The following is a 24,734-nucleotide window of genomic DNA, read 5'->3' on the forward strand; positions in this document are numbered from 1 at the left end:
GGGGGGTCGGCGGCGGCGGCTGGCCGTACGGGTCGTGGCTGCCGTGCTGCAGCGAGCTCGGGAGGTGGACGTGGTTTTTGGGGATGTGAGGCGGGGGCACGCGGAACCGCTCCGACACCTCGGACACGGGCGGCAGGTGCATGGGATCCTGGCGGCCCATGGAGGACTTGGACGCCCTCATGTGGCGGTGGTTGACGTGGGCCTGGAGGTCCCGCTGGGACAGGTAGGTGCGCTTGCAGCCTGGCACGACGCTGCACATGTAGAGGGAACCTCGCTGGCACTGTTCGATGCGCTGGACCGGGTCCGTGCAGCTGTACAGAGAGAGACTGAACACGGACGCACAAACTGAGTGACCCCGAAACAAAAACACACAACTACAATACTCAATCATTCTCTGTAAGCACTAAAAACATTATCTGCCGTACTAGATCCTAAAAAAGGTTTAAAGCCAGTTGATCAAGTAGTTGAATAAGCTCATTAATAAACATTTACATTTTAGGTAACATGTCTGACCACATTCAGGGCCTTTTTTTCCTGAAAATTGTTAAAAAAAAGTGAATCCAAATCATATTTGATTCTTAAATAGTGAACAAGACAAAAGCAATTTGACACAACAAGCACATCGGTCCAGGATAGCTACACATTCTACTCAGATTTTCAGACTTTTTAACCATTTTTGAGACACATTTTGACCGTCTGTAAACACAGCAAGAAACTGCTCAACTGCTGGGTTTACACTTTCAGGTTTTCCTCACACGTCTGTATAATTTGAGATGTTCCGAGTCCATTAAAGTAAAGATCCTAAGAAGAAACAAACGAATTTTAGAGTCTCTCACCCGGGGCACATCTTCTCTCCTTTCTTCTCGTGCAGCAAAGCGCAGTCGTAGCAGAAAACGTGTTTGCAAGGAATCTGGTAGAGAAAGTGCAAGAGTCAGACGGGAGGAACTATCCGAGGCCCGAACGGAGAAAAGGCAGCCTAGCACGTACCATCCGTCCGTACAGCTGGATGGGGAGCCCACATTTATCGCAGAAGTGAATCGGTACTTCATCCCGTTCACCGATTAAATTCAACTGTTGGGAAAGTAGCAGAAAGTCACAGAGGTTTAACATTTACTGGAGAAAAAGAGACAGAACCAAGAGTTTTCTTACAGTCTGACATTGAATCAGACTAAACCTGTCCCGTTTCAGGTTTTGAGGAAATCCTTTTTGTTGAATGCCAGAATAATGAGGATCTTCCACACCAGACAGGACCTAAGATCCAGGCTGATCCTTAAGACAGTCCAGCAAAGGGTGGTGGAGAAGATACTGTGGGACTCCCTGATCCACACTAACAAACAGGTGATGGCTAACCAACCAGACATTCTGGTAGTAAAGACTTAACTCGTAATTCCCAAAAAGAAAAAAAAAAAGAAGAGGAGGTCAGGAGCCACTGATGTAGAATGTGGATCCAATTACTTGGTTGATGTGTTTTCTAATGGAATATTTGATTAACAAAATAAAGCTGCAGCCCTAAGAATGAATATTGCGAGCAAACAGTCCGATCCCAGTAAGTGACGTACCTTATAGTCCCAAAACAGCGGCTGGGGAAACCTCCTCTGTGTTGCAAATACATCGCCGGCTTTGGTGCCACAATCAAACCTGTCCTCCTGCTTGAAGTTAAATTTATCTGTGAAACACAGCAGAGGTACGTATTACTGATACAGGGCTAAAAACTGGAAATGAATAAATTCTGAAATCTCAACGCAGGTTTTTCCCCAAATAAAACAAAACTAATCCAAGTAGGCTATTAACTAAAACCTGTTTAATAATAAATTAAAGCAGATTACTGCAAAATGCTGCCCCAAACTCACTTTCATCTGTCTAGATTATAAAACAGTCAAACTATTTCATCTTTGAAAATCAATCTGACCTTAAATGAACGTCACAGATTTATTGCCGCGTTAAATGAAAGGCTGTCTATAACTGTAACACTTAAATAAGTCAATTTAAACACTCTTTGGACTCGTTAACCCCCTTGTGCTTCACGGCCGCAGGCGCAAGCCGGCGCCGAACAACGAGGACGCGCGGCGTGCCTACCGTCCTCTCCGGGTTCGTTTTTACACGGCCTGCTGCCGGGCCTCTGGATGCGCTGCTGGGGCTTGCTCCTCAACGGCGGCTTGGATATGAGCTTGATGGGGATTCGTCGGCGAACGTCCAGTCCGCCCAAACTCCCCGAGCCGTCGCTTCCTTGAAGATCATTGTCTGCTGGGGACAAGGCAACAATCAGGGAGACAGGCGTAATATCACCCCCACACACAAGGCGGCAATTCCGTACATGTTTGACATTACCTCACGAAAAGGAAGGGCAAATTCTTCACAATAATTAAAAGGGAAAGCAATTCCTTGAAGGAAAGCATTCTGTTCGCCACCTTTCGTGCAAGAAGATGATCTTATGCTGACAAAGACAGAGCTGTAGCCGTTTTGGTCAAACCTTGAAAAGATTGAAGCCGGATTTCAAGCGATATCGCACGATTATGAGTATGTGTTGGGAACAACTCTCAGCTACTGCCACATCAAACTGTGTTTGGTGATGTTAATTAGCCATGGCGGCCATCTTGAAATTATGTTGACTTCAGCTACAGATGTCCAATTGTTACCGTCTGAGAGTTTCACTACAATCCATCCAGTGGCATGAGATATTTTGCTAACAGACACACACAGAGACGGGGGCAAAAGCATTATCGCCCGCCTGAGCCTTTTCTGGGGCTCCTAACAGCTATACATTTACACTATTTGTGTTAACATTATAAGAAGGATAAAAACAACAACAAAAAGGTATGACCTACGCAAAATGGCTAAATGTAACTGTGTGGTAGTGCTTCTTTTCTGTGCCCCTGACTTACGGAAACGACACTAACAAATTACAGCCCTAATAAACATTAAAATAAAAATAAAAATATCCATTTTCACCTGACTTGAGTGAACTGGCTGTGGGAGTACGGAGGACTAAAGTCTCGCCAAATTAGCTAACAAACCCTTAGCCTGGTTAGCATGATGCTAACAGTCGTAGCGTTGATAGTTCCGGTCTGTTACTTTATTATTGACACGTAAAATCAAAACACCTCCGTTTGGGCATGCTCGCCGAATGAACTCTCCGCGCAGTGTTGCAAACACTCTCTCTAATTAATCTGAATCTTAGCCTTCACTTCTGGCGAACTGGACGGGAGCTAACCCGCCGCTAGCCCTACACCGCGCGAGCTCTAACGGTGCGCGCGCCCGCTGAGTTTATCGCAGCGACAACGTCCTCCGCGAAGGTCGCTCGGGTTTACCTAAACACTCTCTATAACCAGAACGGTGCAAGGAAGAAAAAGGGGAAACAATAAATCGGACGAACAAACTTTGCCACCAGCGGCCCTACTTAGCCTTTAGCTTACCGCCTTGGTCCATGATCCGACGAGTGTGCGCAATGCATTGTGGGATACGGCCGACCAGATAGGAGGCTCGAGGAGAAGCCGAGTAATGAGAGGCAGGAGGAAAGGACGGAAATAAACTAAAAAAACATGTATTATTAGGTAGAAATAAAGACATTGGTAACACAGGTGATTACAGAAAAATAAATGAATAACTCAGAAGCATCACAAATCATTTTCAGTGCTTGTATAAGACTAGCATGTGGAATACAGTCTATATGTCAGCATTCACACTGATTTTCCTTGTTTGTTTGTTTTCCATCTGGGTTGTTCACAAATAAACACAATTCTGACTGTCCGAGTGTCACAGTTCAAATTTATGTTATAGCTGCAAAGATGCCACTGCTGTAACTTCGCACGCTCGTGTTCAAAGTCTTCGTTTATGACCATTCTTGTGTTGATTCGTGACGTTCCTCCTTATTTTAACGCTTCTCCATTAAAACGAGCTGTAAACTATCGATGAACGCGTCTCTTAGCAAAGTATCCCGTGAACCGCAGAACATCTAATGAAAAACATTTAGACATTGAGCTGTCATCTGTTGTGATGGCAGAAAGTAACCATGTGTGTCGACAGCTGATTGGCTTATGGAGTTATTATGATTTAAGAGGCAGGAGACAAAATCAGGCACCGAGAGGCAAGTTTCTACAGGAACTTTCTAGTTGGGGCCTGCAAAGGAATGCATGTTTTTGTGTTGCATTTACTACCCTCTGTATGTGTTTCTATCAACCTTAATACTCCCCGAACGTAAAACTGCGCCTGCACATTATATTCACTGAATCGACCACCTCGGCGTGTGATGTGAGTTACCATGACGACAGAGTTTGCCATCAGCCACACCCTAAATGCCTCATAGGTAATATGAAGAATCATTCATGTGGTTGTAAAACTTACTACTTTATTATAATTTCACCTAGAAACGTTATTCAAACAATGTGGAGGTCAGAGGACATTGGACTTTGATCAAATGATTAAACTTTTTAAATACTTACTATTTTGGGAAAACCGTAGTTCATGTTTAAAGCTACTGTACATGTTAAAAAAACATGTTATTCATCTTTTGACCATATATAGAGGAGAAAAGTAACAAGTTTCATTCCTGTACAGTGTCATATCTTTTCTGTTGTTTGTCTGTTAGCAAAATATCTCATGAACCACTTTATGGGTTTTGTTGAAACTTTCAGAAAGCACCAAAATAGATGCCTGTCTCCAACTGTTTAGCATTTGGAGTCATTCAGTATAAAAGCACCAAGTGATGCGGTCCCTTCAAAGTTTCCCCAGGAACTTTTCTAGTGTTAGTCCAATGCTGTTAACACTAATTTTACTAATGTTAACTTTAGTTAAAAGCTATCATTGCGCAAATTTAGCTCGCCTTTTGTTGCTTTAAGCATTTATTTAGCCGTTTGCTACTTTTAGCTTTTAGCTAACATTTTGCTACTTTTTGATTTCAGCTACTGCTACATTTGGCTTTCAGCTCAATTTCAGCTTCGAGTATCTTGTCGCGCTAGACTCTCAGCCACTGCCGCAGCAGGTTTTAGCTAAATATCTGATGAATGTAGCCATTTTCTGTGTGGGCTGGTGTTGTGGTGGCCATATTGAATTGAGTTGCCTCCGAAAGTTAACCTGTTGTAGACGCATAATGGTCACTTTCTGTTCCCGTGTTAATGAGACTACTTCATGAGGCGAAGTTTTAAACATGGACCTTCAGAGATCAGTAGGCACCCAGAGTATAGGTTGGGGATCATTCATAGCTACTACCACATTCATTTGTAGCTCATTATCTGTAAAATTAACTGAGGTATAGCAAGGCCCCCCTTCCTGTAGCATCATTGTTGTATCTTGTTAATCTGTAGGTGTGATAGCAGGTTTCACCCTCGAATGTTGGAACACTGGGTTAGTATAGTCAATTTGGATGTCTACCTATGTTTCCATATTTACATATATATGTGTGTGTGTAATAATTATTACATATTCTATTCTAGACTTTTTTTAAAATAATTTTGTTTTTGGCATTTTCTAATAATGACTTATCTTCTAACTAAGTGTTTTGGTCTCATAATACTGCTTTTTAAATGACAGTTTTGACTTTGAATACCATATTTATAATTATAAATATTCCAATTACACTTAAAAAGATTAATTCCTATATTTTACTTTTTTTTACTACTGTTTAATTTCATAATCATGACAGTCAGAGCCTTTTTTCACAAGTGGCGGAAACGAGGCTCCATAGAAGAAGTCAACGCGACGCTCGTCCCCGTCTCCTGCGCGCTCTCGTAACAATGTCGCCATTTTGATTCGAAATTTATGACTTTCTCTTGCTTTGCATGCTAAACTTAGCCTCGCGTTTGAATTACTTTGTGCGTGAGTACGAACCCTGACCCGTCTATCAGACATAATACTAGTCGCTTCGAGTGTCAGTGAGCCGTTCATGCAGGGGTTTCCGTGGATTTGACGTTTTCAGAGCCACATTTTGACAAACGTTAGCCAAGTTGAGCTAGCTACCGTTAGCTCGTGCTTCTTCAAAACAAATCACTAACAGGCTAACGGATGTTAGCCAACACCGAGAGCTAACAGTTAGCCGCATTGACCTAATAGCTGGCTGCTTGACGATAAAATCCACAAAAGTCCAACAGAGAAGGAAGGAACGGCAGTTGGCGTTAAATAAAAGGTGAGTTTTATCCTCAGAAATGCCATTTATTTCGAGAAACTAGCACATGTTAACTCCGCTACTCTAACTACAAAGTTGTACCGAAGTTTAGAGAGCTGTTTAAGTTGGCGAACTCCGCTCAGCACTCAACTGTCATCAGCTAATTAGCTTTCATGCTAATCAGAGGAAAGGAGGAACTAGGCAGCGCTGTTTAAATTCACTTTACAAGCGGACACCTAAATATCGCCAGTTGCATTTTATTAAGTAAACAATGTTGGTCCGTTGGTTTGTTTGCTTAGGAAATGGGTTTAGCTCCTGGGAAGGTAAAATAAATTACTCGGCGCAACACAGTCGCTAAGTTTTGACTGTCAGTTGTCAGCTGCTGTAAAATGGTTTCAGTTTCAACCAGTTTCCCCGCTAAGGCGATCAAAATCATCTTGATTTAGTTTGAGTTTTCCGTGTTAGTTTACTGCCTGTTCAGAGCTGTTTTAGTGTGCTGGGAGTCGGCAGAGGCCAACTTTTACTGAGATCCAGGAACCAAACTAACACGGTTTAGCTTGAAGTGAATTTGCAAACCAGTAGTCTGTAATAATGTATTATAATGTATTATTTGCCAGCGGTTCCCCCTTCTCAGTTAGGGTGAAGTAAACAGAAATCTGAGCTACTACAGCAAGTCGTTTGATGAGCATTTCATGCCAAGGCTGTACAGAGGCTCAGTTTACATTTATTCGACCACAGAGTTTTTTTTATTGTTGCATAACCTAGCTGAAGTGATTCCCAGTGTCTTTGCAGAGCAATATAAGAAGGTGGAAACACAAACACATATTCGTCAGACCGACGTCAAACACGAGCTGTGCAATTTAGGAAATAAAAATGTGTTTAAAGTTTATTTTTTTGTAGGTGATCACGGTCTGAAGCGTCCTGATTGACAGCTGGCAGACTCAAAGGTGAACCTCACGCAAACAAGAGGAAAAGTGCAGCTCAAGTAGCATTTTAAAAAATGGAAGAATCAACACATAATCTATGATAAAACATTAGATATTAGGCTAAATTTTGCAACCTCTGAGTATTTAGGTGCAATAAGAGAGCAGGATGAGTTTCACTGTGTAGATCAGTAGGTTCCTAACGAGAGATAAACTCATTAATTGGCGGATATTTGCAATCGGCCATGCCTGTAGATAATCAATTAATAACCAAGTAGGAAAATAAAGATGGAGCAGCTGCTACAAGCAGTTCACTGTAGCCCGTACTTTATTTATTTATTTTCAAGCGAGAACTTCCTTATTATTAAGTGTACGTTTAAGCAAAGCAATTATTGGTATATTTTCTGAACTGGAAAAAAATACATAAACACATTTCCGTGACCCATCAATCAATCAGTCCGTCACCCTTTTGCCATAAGGTTACAAGAAATATTCATCATTTGTTGATTTATTTGTAGATTTGCAGATACATTTCCTTAAACGTAGAGTTGTTTTGTTTTGTTTTTTTCACGGGAAACTCTAGGTCCTCAACTAGCCCCAGAAGCAAATCCAAACTGAGCCAAGGCGAACATGTGAGCTAACCTAAATTCCAGTATTATTTTCGTTTATGTTCGTTAAAGACACCCCCTTCCTTGAAAAGAAACAAAAGTAAGTGTTTCAAGATCTGCATCGGCCGTAGGAAAAAAAACCCTCATCTGTTCCTAAAACGGTGTAGACGTTTGTTGGCTGTTTGTGTCCATTCAGCAAGCACAGGAGTGTTTCTGTAGAATTAAATTCTCTTTCACTCCTTTTTAACTTGCCTAATTACAGCCCGTTTTGGCTCACAACATCTACATGTGTGCCCTTTTATGAGCCATTGTTCTCCTTTTTTTTTCATCATCTGCTACATTCGCCGATAGACTGTTTTTTTTTGTTGTTGTTGTTGAGGCTGCCTCTGGTGGCTTCTATTTTGGATGTAAAGTCGAGTGTTTTTCTTTCCTGCTCGGCAGGTTATTATTGCCCTTGTGTGCTCTGTAAATGTATGCCAGATGGACGATGCTGCCCCTGCTGCTGCGCGTGCAAAGAAAACATCCTGTGTGTGTGTGTATGTTGGGGGGGTTGAACGAGGAAACACTTTGATTTCCTACATCGGTTTTACTTCCACGATCAACAGTTGTTAGCAAGTTGCCTTCTGCCTCTTTGTTGCGTTGTTCAGATTAACAGCTGATGGAACTGCATGAACTAGGTACAACTGCTTTGTCATAAAGCAATTGAGTATTTTTTCTTAATTATTTAAATCTTTAATTTCTTTTTATAAAAGCCTAGCATTCCCGCTTCCTTTATGCCAGAGTATCAAACAAAATTTATTATATACTAATTATGCACCGAGGGGATGGAGTTATAGCCTTTGTTTTGGCGAGATGTCATCTGTTAGCTCTTGAAGTACAAGTTGAGGATGACTCTCAGCTACTACCACACCAAACTGTAGCTCAGCGTCTGTACAACTGGCTGAGGTGCAGCCGTTTTTGTGCTAACTCCAGAAGTGATTCCTCTTATTTAAAATGAAAATCCCTTCAGTTGGTCATAAGACATTTGGCTAATGCCACAGACATATAAAACATTTGTACCTTTTTGCTTTGCTGGGTGGCACTAATTATTGCCTATGTTTGAAGCAGAAGGAGACATTGATCAGGTTTTATGGACAACACAACTAAAACCACAAGTCAAACTGTCTAACTAATATTTTTTACTGACTCTGAATTAAAACCTCACTAATACATATTTACATGTTACCAGCGTTGGGATAACAGACATGATAAACTTCCCTGCTTCTCAGATGCATTTGAACTTTAAAGTGATTTCCTAATCTTTTTTTTGGTTATTAATAAACTTTCCATGCTGTGCAGGTTATGGTGAGCCTCGCTGCGTCCTGACTCCCGAAGAGGCCTTCGTTTTAGGAGACGACCCATGCTGATAAATGCCAGGCCTCACCACACTCTTTGTTGTCTGCGCAAACACAAATGCCTGCCTGGCCGTGAGGGAGGTCTGATTAAAGATATCCATATTTCATCCACTGGTATGTTGTGCAAACTCAACACCGGTTGTTGTTGTTGGACAAATAATGGCTGCTTTTACTTGTGCAGGGGGTCCAAATGGTCTTTGCTGTAAACAAAGTTGTTTTTCAGTCACAACCACAGTTTTCTTATAGACCTGTCAGTTTTTTGCATTCATTTAGAGCAGCACTTTGTTTCAGAGTTACTGACAGTATGTAACTTTCATGCTAAAAACAGATTTTGTTGTTTTCTCAGTGGTGCAAGTTGATTTTGTGGCCAAATTCTACAGGAATCTATGAAAAAAAAAACTGAGTAAAATTTGTATAAAGTTGACTTTATTTCAACAGGCTGTATATTTTAGAAAAAACAGTGTAAGTGTTTTCTTTCTGTAGCCATTGTGTTTGAGATGAAAGTAAAAGTAATGTGAACTCTTGAGTTTGTTAAGATCAGAGTCTCTTTACTTTCTTTTCACCCACACAATTAGTTTTTTCCTATTGTTTCTGAGGACCTCATTCACCTGTGCATTACCTTTTTTATCCCTTCTTTCCCATGCTCGTGATTCAGGGTTGAGTTCCCCACCCCAGCGGCCATCATGTTTTGGAAGTTTGACCTGCACACCTCCTCCCACATCGACCAGCTGCTGGACAGGGAGGACGTGACGCTGAGAGAGCTGATGGAAGAGGACGACGTGCTGCAGGAGTGCAAGGCCCAGAACCGGCGGCTGCTCCTGTTTCTCTCTCAGGACCACTGCATGCAAGAGCTGGTCAGCCTCATTACTACAGAGCCGCCTGCTGACCTGGAGGAAAAGAGCCGCTTCAAGTAAGACGATAACAAGAGAAACTAGAGAAGTTGCGTTCTTTTTTGGGGGGGGGGAATTCAGTGTCAATGCTGACTGTTGAATAATTTGCTGCTAAAGTTAAAACAAGCAGAACAGAGGCTGAAATCAGCCAAACACGCTAAAAACTGAAATTGACAAAACAGACACTAAAATGAGCAAGAGTTACTGGGCAAGAAGGGGACTAAGGGAGGAGGAAACTCATCTTAAAACTTTTAATATGAGTTTTCTGTTTGCCACTCTCCCATAAATCTCAGTCTGGTGGAGAACCTGAGCTCAGTCTCTCCCATCTCACCTGCTGAAGCTTGGAGCTCCTTCAGAGGGCTCCTTCAGAGGGCTCCTTCAGAGGGCTCCTTCAGAGGGCTCCTCTTGGTGGTCTCTCTCACTCTTCTCCTTGTTCACGGTCACTCAGTTTGTGAGGACGGCCTGCTCTTGGTAGATTGACACACGTCCCATATTCCTTCCGTTTCATGTTCAGGGCCTTGGAAATCCCTTTGTTTCCATTAGCAAGGCCACCATCTTTTCTTTTTTTTTAAGGGGGTGAATTTTTATGCAATCACTGATTTTATTTAATTAGCATCACTCTGTAGAAATTAGATTTTTGGATGTTTATTTTATGAAGAAGGCCAATTTATACTAACCATGATTGATTTTTGACAGCAATAAAAGCAGAAAACATGAATACTGCTGCTGCTTAGAAAACTCCTTCTGATTTTCCCTGTAAGGTTTCCTAATATTGCCTGTGAGCTCCTGACCTCAGATGTGACCATTATAAATGATAAGCTTGGTGGGGATGAGTCACTGCTTGAGGTGCTCTACCACTTCCTGGAGCGGGACCCACCCCTCAACCCCCTACTCGCCAGCTTCTTCAGCAAAACCATTGGCAATCTCATTGCCAGGAAAACTGAACAGGTGAGGTGGAAATGATCATTTCAGCAAATACCTTATTCTAGTTCATCTCTGCCCAAATACTAAACATTACTTTGATTCTGTTTTTTTCCAGGTTATTGCATTTTTAAAGAAAAAAGAAGGCTTTATCGACCTGGTGCTCAAACACATCGACGCCTCTGCCATGATGGACCTGCTGCTTCGCCTCATTAGCTGTGTGGAACCCGCCCCGTTGAGACAGGAAGTCCTGCATGTAAGCTACCAACACATCCATGACCTTCTCTGGCTGAACACTCAGCAATCGAAGACTGTATTTGACCTTTTTTTGTGTGTTTTGTCTTCCTTTCCAGTGGCTGAATGAGGAGAGGTTGGTGCAGAGACTTATAGAGCTTATCCATACTGGCAAAGATGAAGAGGTGAGTGAGCGGGAAGCAGAGGTGTTCTTCCACATCTGTGTTTTCACGACGTTTCCACAAAGCTGGTCGAAGTTCTCATTTATTGATTCGCTTGTTTATTTTTCAGAGACAATCTAATGCATCCCAAACGCTTTGTGATATCATCCGCCTTAGTCGAGACCAGGCCAGTCAGATGCAGGAGAACGTGGAGTCTGACCCGTTATTGGCTGTTCTGGAGTCGTAAGTTTCTAATGCTGTTTGCTTTAAGTTATAGGGAAAGAAAAGAATAAGGAGGAAATAATGAATAAACAACTAAACAATAAAAAAAGAACCATAATATCACTGCTGATTCAAGATCTCTAATCTGGGGAAGAGACAATCAAAAAATGAAAGGTTTCTAGTAAGTGTATGGTTTTTTCAGTGAGAAAATGTACCCATGTGTGCTTTAGTCTTTTGTCAAACTGTGGCTGAGCACTGAGGGCCTCTGGGTTTTAGGTAAAGGAACAATGAGAATCCCACGTTGCAGAGTGGGGGTGTAATGGTACATGTATTCGTACCGAACTACCATAGTTCAGACGTTTTGACATGGGTACATATCTTAGAAGATGAGTACAGCGGACACTACATCAAATAAAGCAAGAATCGCTGGTTCAGGCGAACACAAAGGCTTAAAGACCTCCCTGTTTGTTTCAAATCCATCAGAAAGTTTCCCGGTCATGATCCGCAGCAGTGGAGGGAGACGACAGGTGCGCTGTATAGCAAGCAAACATGTCATTTAATGTGTGCACTGTTTGTGCATTTCATTTTCCCACCATCAAACTCACTGCCTGAGAAGCTTGGTGATTGGTTCACATTTTATTTGTTTTATATTTTGCACACTGGAAGATGTTATTCAATCTAAGTCAAATTTATTGAAACAAACTCTCCTTTATGACTTTATTTGTTTTTGTAAAATTGTCTTAACCCAAAGGAGACGTACCTTTCTTCATTTGTGCCAAATCGTGGCCCTCATATCAAGCTACCTAATGAGCCACTCAGTTGCATTTATTTACCATTAGAACATCTACACTGACTCGTAAAAGCGGGACAGTTGTGGAGCTCACGTGCGTTCTCTCTAATTGGCCAAATGGGAAAAAAAAACGGATGTTTTGTGAAGTTCTGGTTATTGTGATAGCCCCTACCATATAGGAACAAAAACCGGTGGCAGAACCTGTGGTTTTGAGCATTTTGAAAATTTTAGTATTTCTAATTCTTCTTCGTGCAACATTGGCTTGTCAGCTTTTGTTTCTTCCTATCTCTGCTTGTTTCAGGCAGGAGACTGTAGCAGGGCTTCTCAGAAACATGTTTGAGGGGGAGAGGAGCGAGGTCTCCATCGTTAACGGAACTCAAGTGCTACTTACCTTACTGGAGACCAGAAGGTCTGGGTGAGTGTCAGCTGTTTAATTGATAAATCAAGTCAGTTTAGTTTTGGTATCGGGATCCGTTCCTCCTACAGCAATCAGCCATAACATTATGAACAGCCCTGACTCTGGTGGAGACTTTGACTCCACTGAACCTCTGGAGGTTTTCTGTCAGGAACAGATCTGTGAAGTCCTGGAAGCTGTGACTTGTGCCACCTTCATCTCTTACATGATGATGGGTTCTCCTTCTCTGCAGTAAACCGCCATGCACTACGTTTCTGTGAACTGGATAAGTGAATATAGGGACCTCTTCTTGATAGAGTAGTTTGACAAGTTTTAGGGAATGTTTTGTCGAATAGTTATCACTAGTTGGCAGCTTTTCAGTCATGCCATCAAAGAAAAGGAGTCTGTAGAAAGAGGAAGATGTCCTCCTACAGGCTTCCTACAGTGGTGACTTTTTTAATAACGTTTCTGAGGCATATATAAAAAAACTCTTGCTCAAAAATGTTATCCTGGTTTGAAAGAGCACGCTACTTGTTTAGTTTATTTAAAACCCCTACACTTTTTGTTTAGTTTGTTGCTGTCTTCTCAACTAAACATCCGTGTTACGATGTTCTGAGGCGGCTGAATGTCCAAGTCTCGTCTGATTAGCTTTGTCTCAGGAGTTCCTGACGAGACGCACTGCTAAGGTGGACTGATCCGTCCAGCAGCCTCAGGAGATCGACGCCGGCAGAGTAACGCTGACCTTGTTTGGTTGAGTAAATAGTGACAAACTAAACAGTGTCCCGCAAAAAGTGTAAAGGTCCAAGTTTTTGCTAGTAAAGCGTTCTTTGACACCAGCAGGACATTTTTGAGCAATGGTTAGTCATTGACCTGACTCTCGTAGGAGAACTGCTTCTCCTTTCTCCATACGTCGTTGTCTGCGACTGATGTCACAGCCAGCGAAGTTCTAACCTCTGAAATGGAAATGGCCACTGATGGCAGAGAGTCGTGGCTATCATCTTGCTAAGTGCTGCACCTGTCAGTATATTTTTTACACACATTTTTAATGCCTTGTATGTACTGTATGCTGTGTCATTAGTCCAAAAACTCATAGAAATAACCTGAATTTACTCAAATAAACGTATGTCATTCATATTGGGAGTTAGGGGGCGAGTATGCTGTAATGAGCCCAGTCAAGTGTTTATTGGCAGTTAGTTGGAATATGCTGACCCTCAGTAACCTCCTGCATCGTAATTATAGCGCTCTAAAACACAGAGCTGAAGATGCTGAGGTTCTCCTTGGGAGGGACGAGGATGGACAGGATCAGGACTGAGGTCCTCAGAGGTCCAGCACAGGTTGAAGGACTGGGAGACAAAGACTGAGACAGTTTGGGCATGTCCAGAGGAGGGACAGAAGGATGTTAGAGACAAAGAGGACAGATATGGATGCAGTTAGAGAGGACGCAGAGGACAGAGGACAGAGTTAGATGGAGGACGATGACTCGCTGTTGTGACGTTTGCATAGTCTGCACTGCACAGACTTTTGTTGTTTTATAACGTTTTGACAGAACAGTGCTTCAGCTTGACCAACCTGTCTCTTTAGTTGCTGTTTTTTAGTTTATCACACTTTCTTTTTCCAACATATCTTTCTGTAAAAACAATTTCTCTTCTGTCCGGCGTATCCCATCTACTGACAGCTGCTTGTGGTCATAATGTTATGGCTGATTGATGTACGGCTTCGGTGCAGTAAACCTTGTATTGGTACGAACCTGCTTCCCTGTTTCTTTGACAGTAACAGGCAAACCTGACCTGGTTTTATTTGTCTGCTTGTCTCCGTCAGGTTGGAAGGGTTGATGGATCTGTATTCTCAGGGTTACGAAAGGTCTTACACTGTCAGCAGCAGTATTTTAAATGCCATTGAGCCCCATTTAAAGGACTTCCAGCAGCTTCTTCTGGATCCCCCCAAGGTAACATCCTCACTGCCAAATCATGACGCTAAGCTAACAGATTGTAGCTGGAAAAATTATTTTGGTGCTCCACGTCTCCTATCAGAGATTGTTTCCTACTATTTTTTTTTTTTTTTGCTTAATTACGACTTGAGTCTTGTTGTATAAGTATAAATTCTGGTCTATTCCCCCTTCACAGAAAAGTGCAATATTGACGACCGTTGGCGTTCTAGAGCAGCCACTGGGGAACGCCCGCCTTCACGTGGCCCGATTGGTGGCCGCCCTGTTGCAAACCAGCGTACCCAATATCTGCCAGGAGCTCTGCAATCTTGCCACCATGGACCTACTACTGGTGAGCCAAACACGGCCATGCACGGACGCCGTGGCTGTTCTCGTTCTCATCGCGGCCGTTCCTTCAAAAAGCTGCGCGAGATCAGAACAAGTTTGGTCATGAGGCAGAGAGGCACTAATAATCCCATCACATTATTTGACCAAAGAGCAGTGCGTGTGGCTTCATGAAACAGGTTGTTGTAAAAACACAAAGCTTTGTTTGCAGTTTAACGGGCAGGATATTCAAAGTAAAATAACAGTCACACTCGGGAGGTCAATTATGGTTCATATACGATCAATTTTACTATAAAACATAGAAGTGATTTCACGTTCATTGTTGCTTATAAAGGAGCAATAAATGTGTTTTGAGTTTGCTTTATCAAGAGAAACTGTTACACCTTAGTTTTCTTTTACATATGTGGTAATTCATATTTTTATTGGCAGCCGCTGAAGGTGAAAGGGCAACTGTGTGTGTGTGCTTTTTGTTACCTTTTAGGTCCTTCTCTGGTATAATCACCTACCTTATCAGGACCAGTAGCCCTATAGATGGCTGTTATGTTGGGGTTAGGTGTAGTGTTTAGAGGTAAATTTAGTTTAGGTTGGGGTTCGGTTTGGGGGTCAGGGTTAGGCTACAGAAATGAATGAAAGCCACTTTAATGTCCTAAAAACAATAGAAATCCAAACTTGTGTTTATGCGTCGAGACTCTTCCTCTGACAGCTAACTGATCGAGCAAGATCTGTTTTTAAAACTTTGCCACAAACTTTTCGAGTCAACTCTTTCTGTCTGTTTCGCAAAATAGCGCACAAACCACACGACAGATTGTAAGGAAACTTTCAGAGAGTAACCACTGGATGTACAACTGATTAGCTATTGGAGTCACTTTAATTCGAGATGACCATCGCAGCTGATCGATGTTAGCCAACACAGAAAAAGCTCTAACTCAGTCAGAGTTAAGGCTTTATGCTGTAGTAGCTGACATTAATCTTTACCACATACTCAGAGATAACACCAGATCTCAGACATCTCATGAGGTTGCACATACTGGCATTTTAAGCTATAACTCCATTTCATCTCATCCCAAGATGATCTTAGTCTCAAACTCTGCCATAGAAGGTGGTGGGCAACATGCACGCCTTCAGAATTTTCTCTGGTATTTCCTATCAGGGGTTTTGTATCCCTGAAATTGGTGGTGTCACAGTGGTGTTGGATTTTGACATGGCTGCACTCTTGCAGCATGTTACTGACTCTGGCTCCGTCTCTGTAGGATCTGTTCTTCAAATACTCTTGGAATAACTTTTTGCACTTCCAAGTGGAGCTGTGCGTGGCAGCTATCCTGAACCACCCTTCCTCAGAAGAGCAGCCCGGCCCAGGCCTTCAGAACCACGACGGGAAGCCCGGAGCCTCCAACTCTGAGGTGCAGGTGGGGGGAGAAGGAGAGGAGACGGGCACGAGCAGCGACCCACAAACGTCGATTCATAATGCCCTGGTGGCACATGTAAGTGGCTTCAGCAGCTTGATGTCCTGAAAGTGTTTGCTCGGCCGTTTCTACGCAGTTATTTATTTCCTGTTTACCCTTCAGCTTTTCCAGAAGTGTCATCTAGTTCAAAGAATCCTTGATGCTTGGGAGGAGAATGACAAAATACAGTAAGAATCTTTAAATATGCGTCTGTTAAACATATTTGTGCTGACGGGAGTTGCTTTGCTGTCGTCCTGTTTAATTAAAGGTTTTCAAAGTGTGTATTTGTAAATGTCAGGGCTGAAGGTGGCACCAGGAGAGGCAACATGGGCCATCTGACCAGAATTGCCAACATGGTGGTCCAGAACCTTGAAAAAGGACCAGTACAGGCCCAGATGACAGACCTCATTAAAGGTAGTACTGCTGTGCAGCACTTTAACACCCGCTCAGGTGCAAAAAGAAACGTTTCCGTATGCGTTCACTCTGTTGCAGAGCTGCCAGAGGACTGCAGAGGTCGCTGGGAGAGCTTTGTGGATGAGACTTTAAGAGAAACTAACAGGAGAAACACGGTAGAGCTGGTGAGATGTTCTTATGTTTCTTTAATGAATCGTAGTTGGTTCACTTTCCCTCAGTCCGTCGTCTTCTCTCCTCTTTAAGCCTCAGCGGTTTTTGAGGACAAGGCTGTGCGAGCAAGAGTCAGAGCAGCCGTAACCAAATTTTCAGCAAATGTGGTGTTTCTTGTCAGATGTTTCTTTAATAAATGTAAAGAAATCAAAGCCATATGCGTCTGTAATTGATAAACAAAAATGGCTCTTTTGGAGATGCCAGTTTGGCAGCATCTCTTCATCGAGGACACGCAGCACTTTGCATCTGCTGATGTGTTACAGAACTTGGTGCGTTTACCATCTGCAGACAGAAGAAAATGTCCGAGTCCGTCACCCCACAGGTGCCATGATTACCCCACTTTGTTCAGAATTTCCTCCACCTCTGACACCGACAAGCTTTTTAACTGCCTCTGCCACGCTAATGAATTAGCCTTTTCCTGAGTCCTCAGACTTTGCTTCCTCAAAGGTGGACGTTGTAGCCAGATTAAGGAAATCCTCAAAATCTACAGTCCAGTCCGGGTCAGACCCCCAAGCCAAGCACAGCCTGGGAGGGAGCCTGCTTTCTGAGTCGGCATGGTTTACCAGAACCTCCTTGAGGCCAAACGGGGGTCACACCTCTCAGCCTCCCAAGGAACGTTTACTTCAGGGTGTTGGAAGCGAAGCTCTGACCGACTGTCGGACCTCTGATTTTAGGAAGAGCCGTGTGACAGTGGACCAGATCTTCACCCTTGAGGGGTTACTACGAGGGTCATAGGAGGTGGACTGTCCCGCCTACATTTGTTTTATATCCTGAGTGGGGGTGCCAGGTTGCTTTTAAGACTCATCTGGTCCCTGTAAAACCAAAGTGAGTGTTGTGTCTGGATCCTTGGCACATAGTTCAGTTTGGACTCTACCTGGGCCGCCCCTCGTCTTTGGTCCTATTTGTGGTGTTCATGAACCGGATGTCAGGGTGCAGTCGTGGAGAGGAGTGTGTTTAGCTTGTGAACCTTAGGGTCTCGTCTCTGGAGATGATGTGCTTCTGTTGGTGTCTTCAAGCGTCCTTCAGCGTGCACTGGGGTAGTTTTCAGATGAGAGTCTGACACCATTGTTCTCAACTGGTAAATGGTTAATGGGGTGTATCTTTGGCTGAAACAGAGGAGTTTAGGTATCAGGGAGTCCTGATCACGAGTCATGGGAGGATGGAGTGGGAAATGGATCGGAGCCTCATCTCCTCTGATTCTGTGATAAAAGCTGAGCTGGAAGGCAAAACCTGTGATTTGCCTTCATTTCTGGATCATGACTGAAAGAACAAGATCAAGCATTTGAAACGATATTTAGTTCTGCCAGATATAATTTTTATAATCAGCCGCTGCTTCTCATCATCAAAAGAAGTCAGCTGAGGTGGTTCAGGCTTCTGATTGGTGTACTTCCTGGGTTTCTAAGCACATCCCACAGGGAGGAGATCCCAGAACCTTCTGGAGGGATTATATTTCCTTTCTGGAGTTTGATTTATTCTTATTTTAATAGCAGTAGCTGGGTTTTCATTTTGTAAGTTTAAAGTGATGGACATATAAGACCCCCCAGGCATCTGATTCACCTGTGTGTCTGCAGGTAAGCACCCACCACATGCACTCATCCAGCGAGGACGATGAGATGGAGAGCCCCTTCCCCAACGACTTGTCTCTTCAACAGGTAATTTCACCTCAGCTGGGGATCCCCTCAGTAACAACTATCGATAAAATAACCTGCCGCCTTCGGTCTTTGCAGGCATTCTCAGATTATCAGATCCAACAGATGACTGCCAACTTTGTGGAACAGTTTGGGTTCCACGACGAGGAGTTCAGCGAGCACGATGAAAATATTAAGTATGTTGGAACTTCCTGCGTCACGATTCTTCTGTTGCAGTTTTCTTGATATTCTTTACCACTGGCTGACGTTTAAACATGTTGTTCTCTTTCCGCAGTGCCACATTTGACAGAATTGCAGACATAGAATTCATTCTAGATGCTGATGATAATAGTGTAAGTTTTCATTTTTTTTTACTTTAAAAAACAAGCTGCCAAGTCTGTCCAGTGCTGCTTCTCACAGACAGTTTAATATAGTTAACAGCAGTTTATAAATGGTGAATTATCCATTTGTTCAGTCTATAGTGAGGCTGTAAATTTTACCTATTTTCATCCACTATAGTTCCCTTAAAACTAGACAATTCATTGCAGTCTGTTTTTAAACTTAGCCTACATTAACGCTCATCATTGTGTTGGCTTTTGGTACAAAAAGATTCCTTAAATTTGTCCGTAAATATTTAGTATTTCTTTGAAGACTTCTGTAAAATGCCCTTCCTGTCCACCTACCAGCATGCTTAGTTCGTCCTTTACTCATGCAGGCCTAATTAATTTATCACAAGACAAAAACATCAGCAGACTGTTGTGCTGAGATAACTGAGCTTTATCATTTGTGTTTTATTAAAAAAGAAAATGGCTTGCAGTGATTTAAAGTTCATTTCCCTGAAGTCGTGCAGCTAAAAAACCCCCTGATCATAGTTTCCACTTCATAATCCTTTCAAAATAAACTCCAGTGGCAGGAAAAGATCCTGGGATGCTAATGTTTTGTGGAGGCGTGTCAAAGAAAGCATCCTGACTGAAAAAGCACCTTTTATTAAACAACTTGATGTGTAACAGTGAATCACAGATATATGTAAATAATTTTCATGTCGGTGTTAAGGAAACAGATGATGATGACAGAAGTTATGACATCCCATAACCCCATTGAGTCTGCTGTATACAGTGACCACCACGTCGTAAATGAGCGAGTGAATTTCATTCTGTTACCGCTCTCTGCAGATTGGCTGTCTGAGACAAGTTGTCAAGAAGTGGTGGATCACTTCCTGGTCCCACAGGTTTCACCACATTTTCTCACAGCCTTAAAATAGAATCATTTCTTTCCTGCTTCCTAGAACAATATGCCTTTTGTCTTGACTCGTACATCTTTTCTTTTATTTATTTTTTGTTGAGCAGATTACTCCCCATTTCCACTTCCAGGTTTCTTAATGAAACGTCATGCTTGGTACTGACAAGCTTTTAGAGGCTGGACGTTTGTCCCGACCTCGGTGTTGGGCTGTCAGATTGCAGGAGGGCTGAATTCTCTCAATGCTTAATGAAAATGTTTTCATTAAGCATTGAGACCTTCGGAGGTGGTCTGGAGCCATCATATCTGATGTCGGCCCTCCTGTTGACCTGAGGTAACCCCACCCTGGCAGCTGAGCAGATATCCTGGGGTTAAAATTAAAGTCTGCTCAGCTGGTTGAGGGTAATTAAATAGCAGTCCTTAGGAATAATCTAAAGATTTTCTTATTTCTAGCTAAAAGTTTTATTGAAGTGTTTATTAGGATTCATAATAAAATGATCTGTTTTGTTGTAAGTGGATGAGAGGGCGACGTGTGGGTGAGTTTATCTGGTTTAATGTTTGAATTGATCAGAGCTGGGGGACTTCTGAGCCGTCCATCACAGAACAGCAGCCGTTATCTTGACCTCATTAAAGACAGAGCTGACATGACGCTCACAGCGAAGCCGTCAGAGCGCTGAGTTTTACTGTGGAGGGTTGTTACAGGGGCACGGAGCTCTGGTTGTATGCTTCTTTATTCCTCTTATATTGTCTGTTAGGTAAAAAGTGTCTCAAGTAGCTCTGAACCGTGTTAATGTAGCTTAGATGTCTGATTGTACGTCCTTGTTGTTGCTCGCTGACGGCTGAAAACACATCATTCACATCTGATCGTAAAAACGCCGTGGGATACACATCTTCCCTCCAAATGTGAACAGAGCTTTCAGATCTGACCACATTCAGTCGAATCGCTTGAACACAAATTCAGAACTGTTTCTGAAACAACAAATGTCAACTTATTTTCTGTAATCCATAACTTTAGACTCTAAGCGGTTGTAACGTTTCAGTGTCAACAGAATCAATCAATTCTAAAAAACAGAAGTTTTTAGCCTGTGGTTTAAAGACTACAATGTCTTGGATTATGTTTGCTGCAGATTAAGTTTGTTCTGTTTTTGTCCACAGACCAACGCAGCGGCTTTTGAAGCTTGCTGTAAAGAGAGGATACACCAGTTTGATGATGCTGAAGAGGAAGAGGACATTTGGGAGGAGAAGGAGATCAACTATGCAACACAAGCTAAATCCAGAACAAGGTGAGCTTGATTCTGTGCCGACTGCAGGTCTTCATGTGCCACAGACCGTAACCTTTAACCCCCCATCTCTCCCCCACCTTCGCCTCTTTCAGGTTTGGGGTCTGTCAAACCTCCGAGGGAAGCTCCAGGAGCAGCATGGAAAACGGGCACCGGGAACGGGATCGTGGGTCCGAATCCGACGAGGACGAAGATTCCGAGCAGAGCGCATCAGATGCAGGTAAATTCTGATCCCAGAACACAACTAAGCTGTCAACTTTGGTCTCGGTAAACAGCCTTTTGTTCTTCGTTTCGTCCACAGGTCCAGACTGGACGGCGAATTTCAGGGATTCTGAAGGGACTGTCACACCCCAGTCGCCAACAGGGTGGGAGAACCTGGGTGGGAGTGGAGCAGAAACACAAGAAACAGGCTGGGCCAACTTCTCTGAGTTCCAGCCAGTTACTGGGTGAGGAAAAAAAACTTCCACATCATTCCCAGGAGTTAAACTTCTTGTTTGTTTAGGAAAATGTTGAACATTGAACCAACGGTTTCCTGGATATTTCCTAGGAATAATAAGCAGATGGGGGGAATTCGAGTTTGTTTTGCTTTTAAAAGCAGCTGTTTGGATTTGCAGCTGCTTCCAGTTATATATGCACGTGTCTGATGTAAACATCCACTCACCTTCAAAATAAAAGCAGAGATTTTGGATTTGCATGCAGAATTATTTATATTTGATTTCTGATTTTTCATTGACCACTTGTTTTAGAAATATGGAAATTTGATAATTATTAGTTTTAACAATACAAATATGATTTTTTTACTTCCTGGTTCCTTTTAGTACTGAGACAGAACCCTGTTGCAGCTCTCCTGAGGACGGCGCCGATGCAGAGAAACAAGCCAAACTAAACCACGAGGAGAGTGGTGAGCACCTGCTTCTCCCTAAAAATCCCTCGCACTCCTTCCTGGTTTGAGCTCACAGAACCGAGTCCACCTCTGTTTCTGTCTGCAGATGCCAGTGCCTCTTCGGGTCCTTCTGTAGTGGAAGAAGGCAAGAAGGCTCCACTTGTGGCCTCAGACAGCAGCTCCTCCGGCGGGTCCGACAGCGAGGAGGATGACAAGAATGCTGGTGCTCCTCCGGCTGCAGTGAACGCCACAGAAGCAGCCCCCAGTAACAAGACCGCTGACCTCAAAAGGTCTGTATGTGGTAGGGTACAAGAGTGTGGAGCTAAAGGAAATTAGGCTTTTGTTTTTTATTGACACTACTTGGAAGCACTGAGAGCTAATCAGTAAGTGCAGCTCGGGGATGGACAAGATGGACTTTAAAGTTTGTCACAATATTTTCTAGTTTTTATTACAATAAACAACGCTATAAAAGTTACACTTTGACACATCTTTTTGGGCTGTAAATCTATCAAACTAGAGCTTTACAAACACAAATATTACTCTAAAATTAAGTCACTCATTAAACTGCTTTACTACACCAGTTACATTTAGGTTGTGCAGCTAAACAATATGTTCAAATCAAAACAAACTCAGTATTTATTCTGTTGTGGCACACACTGCAGTCGTAGTTCATACAGCTAAAGTAACAACACTATATTATAAGACGAACTGTCAGTGAATGGTCCATTTCAAGTTTCTGTCATATATAAGGCGCATTAAGCAAAACCAAACAGCCCCGTCTTTTTGGAGAATACTGTCACGTATGAACGCCTCCACCGCTCGCTCAGGTCCACGAACGTGACGCAACAAACCGTGACTATAACTGAGCCTTAATGCTGCGAGCGCTGCAGCTTTGTAGTTTACCAAAGTTTTACTAAAACATTACGACTTCTTACATATATAAGGCGCTCTATCGTTTTTTGAGAAAATTGAAGGCTTTTAAGAGCGCCTTATAGTCCAGATTATACAGTATTTATTTTTGATATTTAGACTTATAATTATTCATAAGTATTGAGTTTAATTATAAATGAGTGTCACCTAACAAGCAGACTGTTTTTCTTTAATGGATACACAAACATGAGCCACCTAAACCAAAACTGTTTGTAAAGCAACGATCGGAGTCGGAGATGTTGTCGAGTTGGGTTCCCCTCATCTGTCTCAGTGTGGCAGATTTCCAGTTTCCTGCTCCAGTGAACAAAAACAGGCAACAAAATAAAGATAAAAGGATGTTAGGAGGAAAGCAGAGCGATGTTGGTGGGACGCATCTCTAACAACACATAGTGTCAGGAGGTTATTTCTTTGTGCTAATTCTTCTAACTTCACCTGTAAAACCAGTGATGGGTGTCGTTCCTCTGGAAGACGAGCCGGGACTGACTGGGAAGAAATGTACAAACTGCCAGCGTAGTGGATGTTTTTTATTTTTAAATGACAAGAAAAGTAGAGGGAAATTCCCCTCGCTGCAAGGCTCTCCGTAAGGGGAGGGCTGCTGTCAAGAACAGAAAAATTCAGTTCTTTTCTTATTGTTATAGCAGGATGACTCATTTTTTTATTGTGGGGAACTTTTCACAACATATCGTTGTGCTTATTTTTTTTTGTAAACTATTATGAATTAAAATGGAGCATCTTTTCTGCCCTTTTTGCACATGTTCCTGTATTACCCCTGGTTGACCAGTCCACTCTGCAGCTACACACAGAGAACTGCTGTCGATGTGAACCTCTATATTTAAGCCATAATTATGACCTTGATGTAATTATAGCCTGGAGCGGGATTTGAAATTACTAGATGCGTTCAGTTTTCTGTTTTTGTTCCTCTGTTCCACTGAGTAAACTTCTGCTTCAGCTGAGAGGACTTTAAGTTTGGTAACTGGACAGTGGCGTCACTCCCAGGCCTGAGACAGTCTGTACTGCTGGATTACATTATTCTCATCTGCTTTTCTTCACATTGGTACACACAAACTCTTAAAGATGCACAGTTTGTGATCGCAATTCAATTCAAAAATACTTTATTTATCCCATAAGGAAATTAAATGGGGAGAAAACATCTGTCTGCCTCTTTAATAAATTATTGTCAGTTTTGGAACAACGTTCACACCTTAATGTGAATATTCTGCGACCCAGGAGCAACTCGCCTGTACAAAAGAAGACATGACATCATACGCTGCATGCTGTGTTTATGGAAGTCCATATATATATATATATATATATATATATATATGGACACGTGTCAGCTCTAAAGTTGTGCAGTCAAAGGCGACAAAATTATCTGCCTTGCTTGTTTCGTCCAGTGTTTACATTTGATCTTGCCCCTTCCTGCCTACTCCGGTGCAAAACTGCAGTAAAAGTAGAAACGAGCTCAAGTATCGACATCACGCCACTGATACAATCCAACGCCAGCATTAGCATCATATGTAGATTCTTAGTCCTGCAGCACATGGCGAATCTGAAAAGTTTTAAAAAAAGACAAAGCAACTAAACTTCTAATCTGAAGCTGAAGAGCTGCGAGCTTTAAACTGCCTGATGTTAGTGCCGATAATATTAAATATTTGGATTGAACTGCAAACCTAACAGTAAGCTTTGTTTCCTGCAGTGAGGAGAGTCCGGCGCCTCTGGAGAAACTCTGTCAGATCGTCCTGCAGCCGAGGACAAACCTGTAAACGCACAGACTGATAGAAAGTAAGTATCCACGGGACGCCACATCT

The 24,734-nt window shown here is 42.6% G+C and overlaps 2 protein-coding genes across 6 annotated transcripts in view; one reads left to right on the forward strand and one right to left on the reverse strand.

Moving 5' to 3' along the window:
- Positions 1–3,441, reverse strand: part of cbll1 (Cbl proto-oncogene-like 1, E3 ubiquitin protein ligase) — a 4,606-nt gene extending 1,165 nt beyond the window's left edge. Inside the window, exons 1-6 of the mRNA XM_017441083.3 lie at positions 3,414–3,441; positions 2,077–2,244; positions 1,560–1,666; positions 988–1,071; positions 837–910; positions 2–326 (exon numbers count right to left, since the gene is read on the reverse strand). Of these exons, the coding sequence (XP_017296572.1) occupies positions 2–326; positions 837–910; positions 988–1,071; positions 1,560–1,666; positions 2,077–2,244; positions 3,414–3,426 (771 nt within the window). The 5' untranslated portion in view covers positions 3,427–3,441. The remainder of the gene's footprint in view (position 1; positions 327–836; positions 911–987; positions 1,072–1,559; positions 1,667–2,076; positions 2,245–3,413) is intronic.
- Positions 3,442–5,708: 2,267 nt separating this feature from the next.
- Positions 5,709–24,734, forward strand: part of LOC108250966 (serine/threonine-protein phosphatase 6 regulatory subunit 2-like) — a 29,009-nt gene continuing 9,983 nt past the window's right edge. For 3 of the 5 annotated variants that reach the window (XM_017441085.3, XM_017441088.3, XM_025002793.2), the window contains exons 1-23: positions 5,709–6,118; positions 8,967–9,136; positions 9,678–9,932; positions 10,674–10,860; positions 10,952–11,089; positions 11,187–11,252; positions 11,359–11,471; positions 12,542–12,655; positions 14,453–14,579; positions 14,758–14,910; positions 16,154–16,384; positions 16,469–16,533; positions 16,644–16,759; positions 16,838–16,923; positions 18,541–18,621; positions 18,697–18,794; positions 18,893–18,950; positions 20,989–21,116; positions 21,209–21,333; positions 21,415–21,559; positions 21,932–22,014; positions 22,103–22,286; positions 24,623–24,708. In XM_017441085.3, coding sequence (XP_017296574.1) covers positions 9,706–9,932; positions 10,674–10,860; positions 10,952–11,089; positions 11,187–11,252; positions 11,359–11,471; positions 12,542–12,655; positions 14,453–14,579; positions 14,758–14,910; positions 16,154–16,384; positions 16,469–16,533; positions 16,644–16,759; positions 16,838–16,923; positions 18,541–18,621; positions 18,697–18,794; positions 18,893–18,950; positions 20,989–21,116; positions 21,209–21,333; positions 21,415–21,559; positions 21,932–22,014; positions 22,103–22,286; positions 24,623–24,689 — 2,592 coding nt within the window. In that variant the 5' untranslated portion in view covers positions 5,709–6,118; positions 8,967–9,136; positions 9,678–9,705 and the 3' untranslated portion in view covers positions 24,690–24,708. Of the gene's footprint in view, positions 6,119–6,997; positions 7,045–7,632; positions 7,653–8,966; positions 9,137–9,677; positions 9,933–10,673; positions 10,861–10,951; positions 11,090–11,186; positions 11,253–11,358; positions 11,472–12,541; positions 12,656–14,452; positions 14,580–14,757; positions 14,911–16,153; positions 16,385–16,468; positions 16,534–16,643; positions 16,760–16,837; positions 16,924–18,540; positions 18,622–18,696; positions 18,795–18,892; positions 18,951–20,988; positions 21,117–21,208; positions 21,334–21,414; positions 21,560–21,931; positions 22,015–22,102; positions 22,287–24,622; positions 24,709–24,734 lie in introns of those variants that run through there. The other 2 variants (XM_017441087.3, XM_037974147.1) reach the window with 2 other exon arrangements.

Source organism: Kryptolebias marmoratus, linkage group LG1 (assembly GCF_001649575.2).
Source record: "Kryptolebias marmoratus isolate JLee-2015 linkage group LG1, ASM164957v2, whole genome shotgun sequence".
Taxonomy (NCBI): Eukaryota; Metazoa; Chordata; class Actinopteri; order Cyprinodontiformes; family Rivulidae; genus Kryptolebias; species Kryptolebias marmoratus.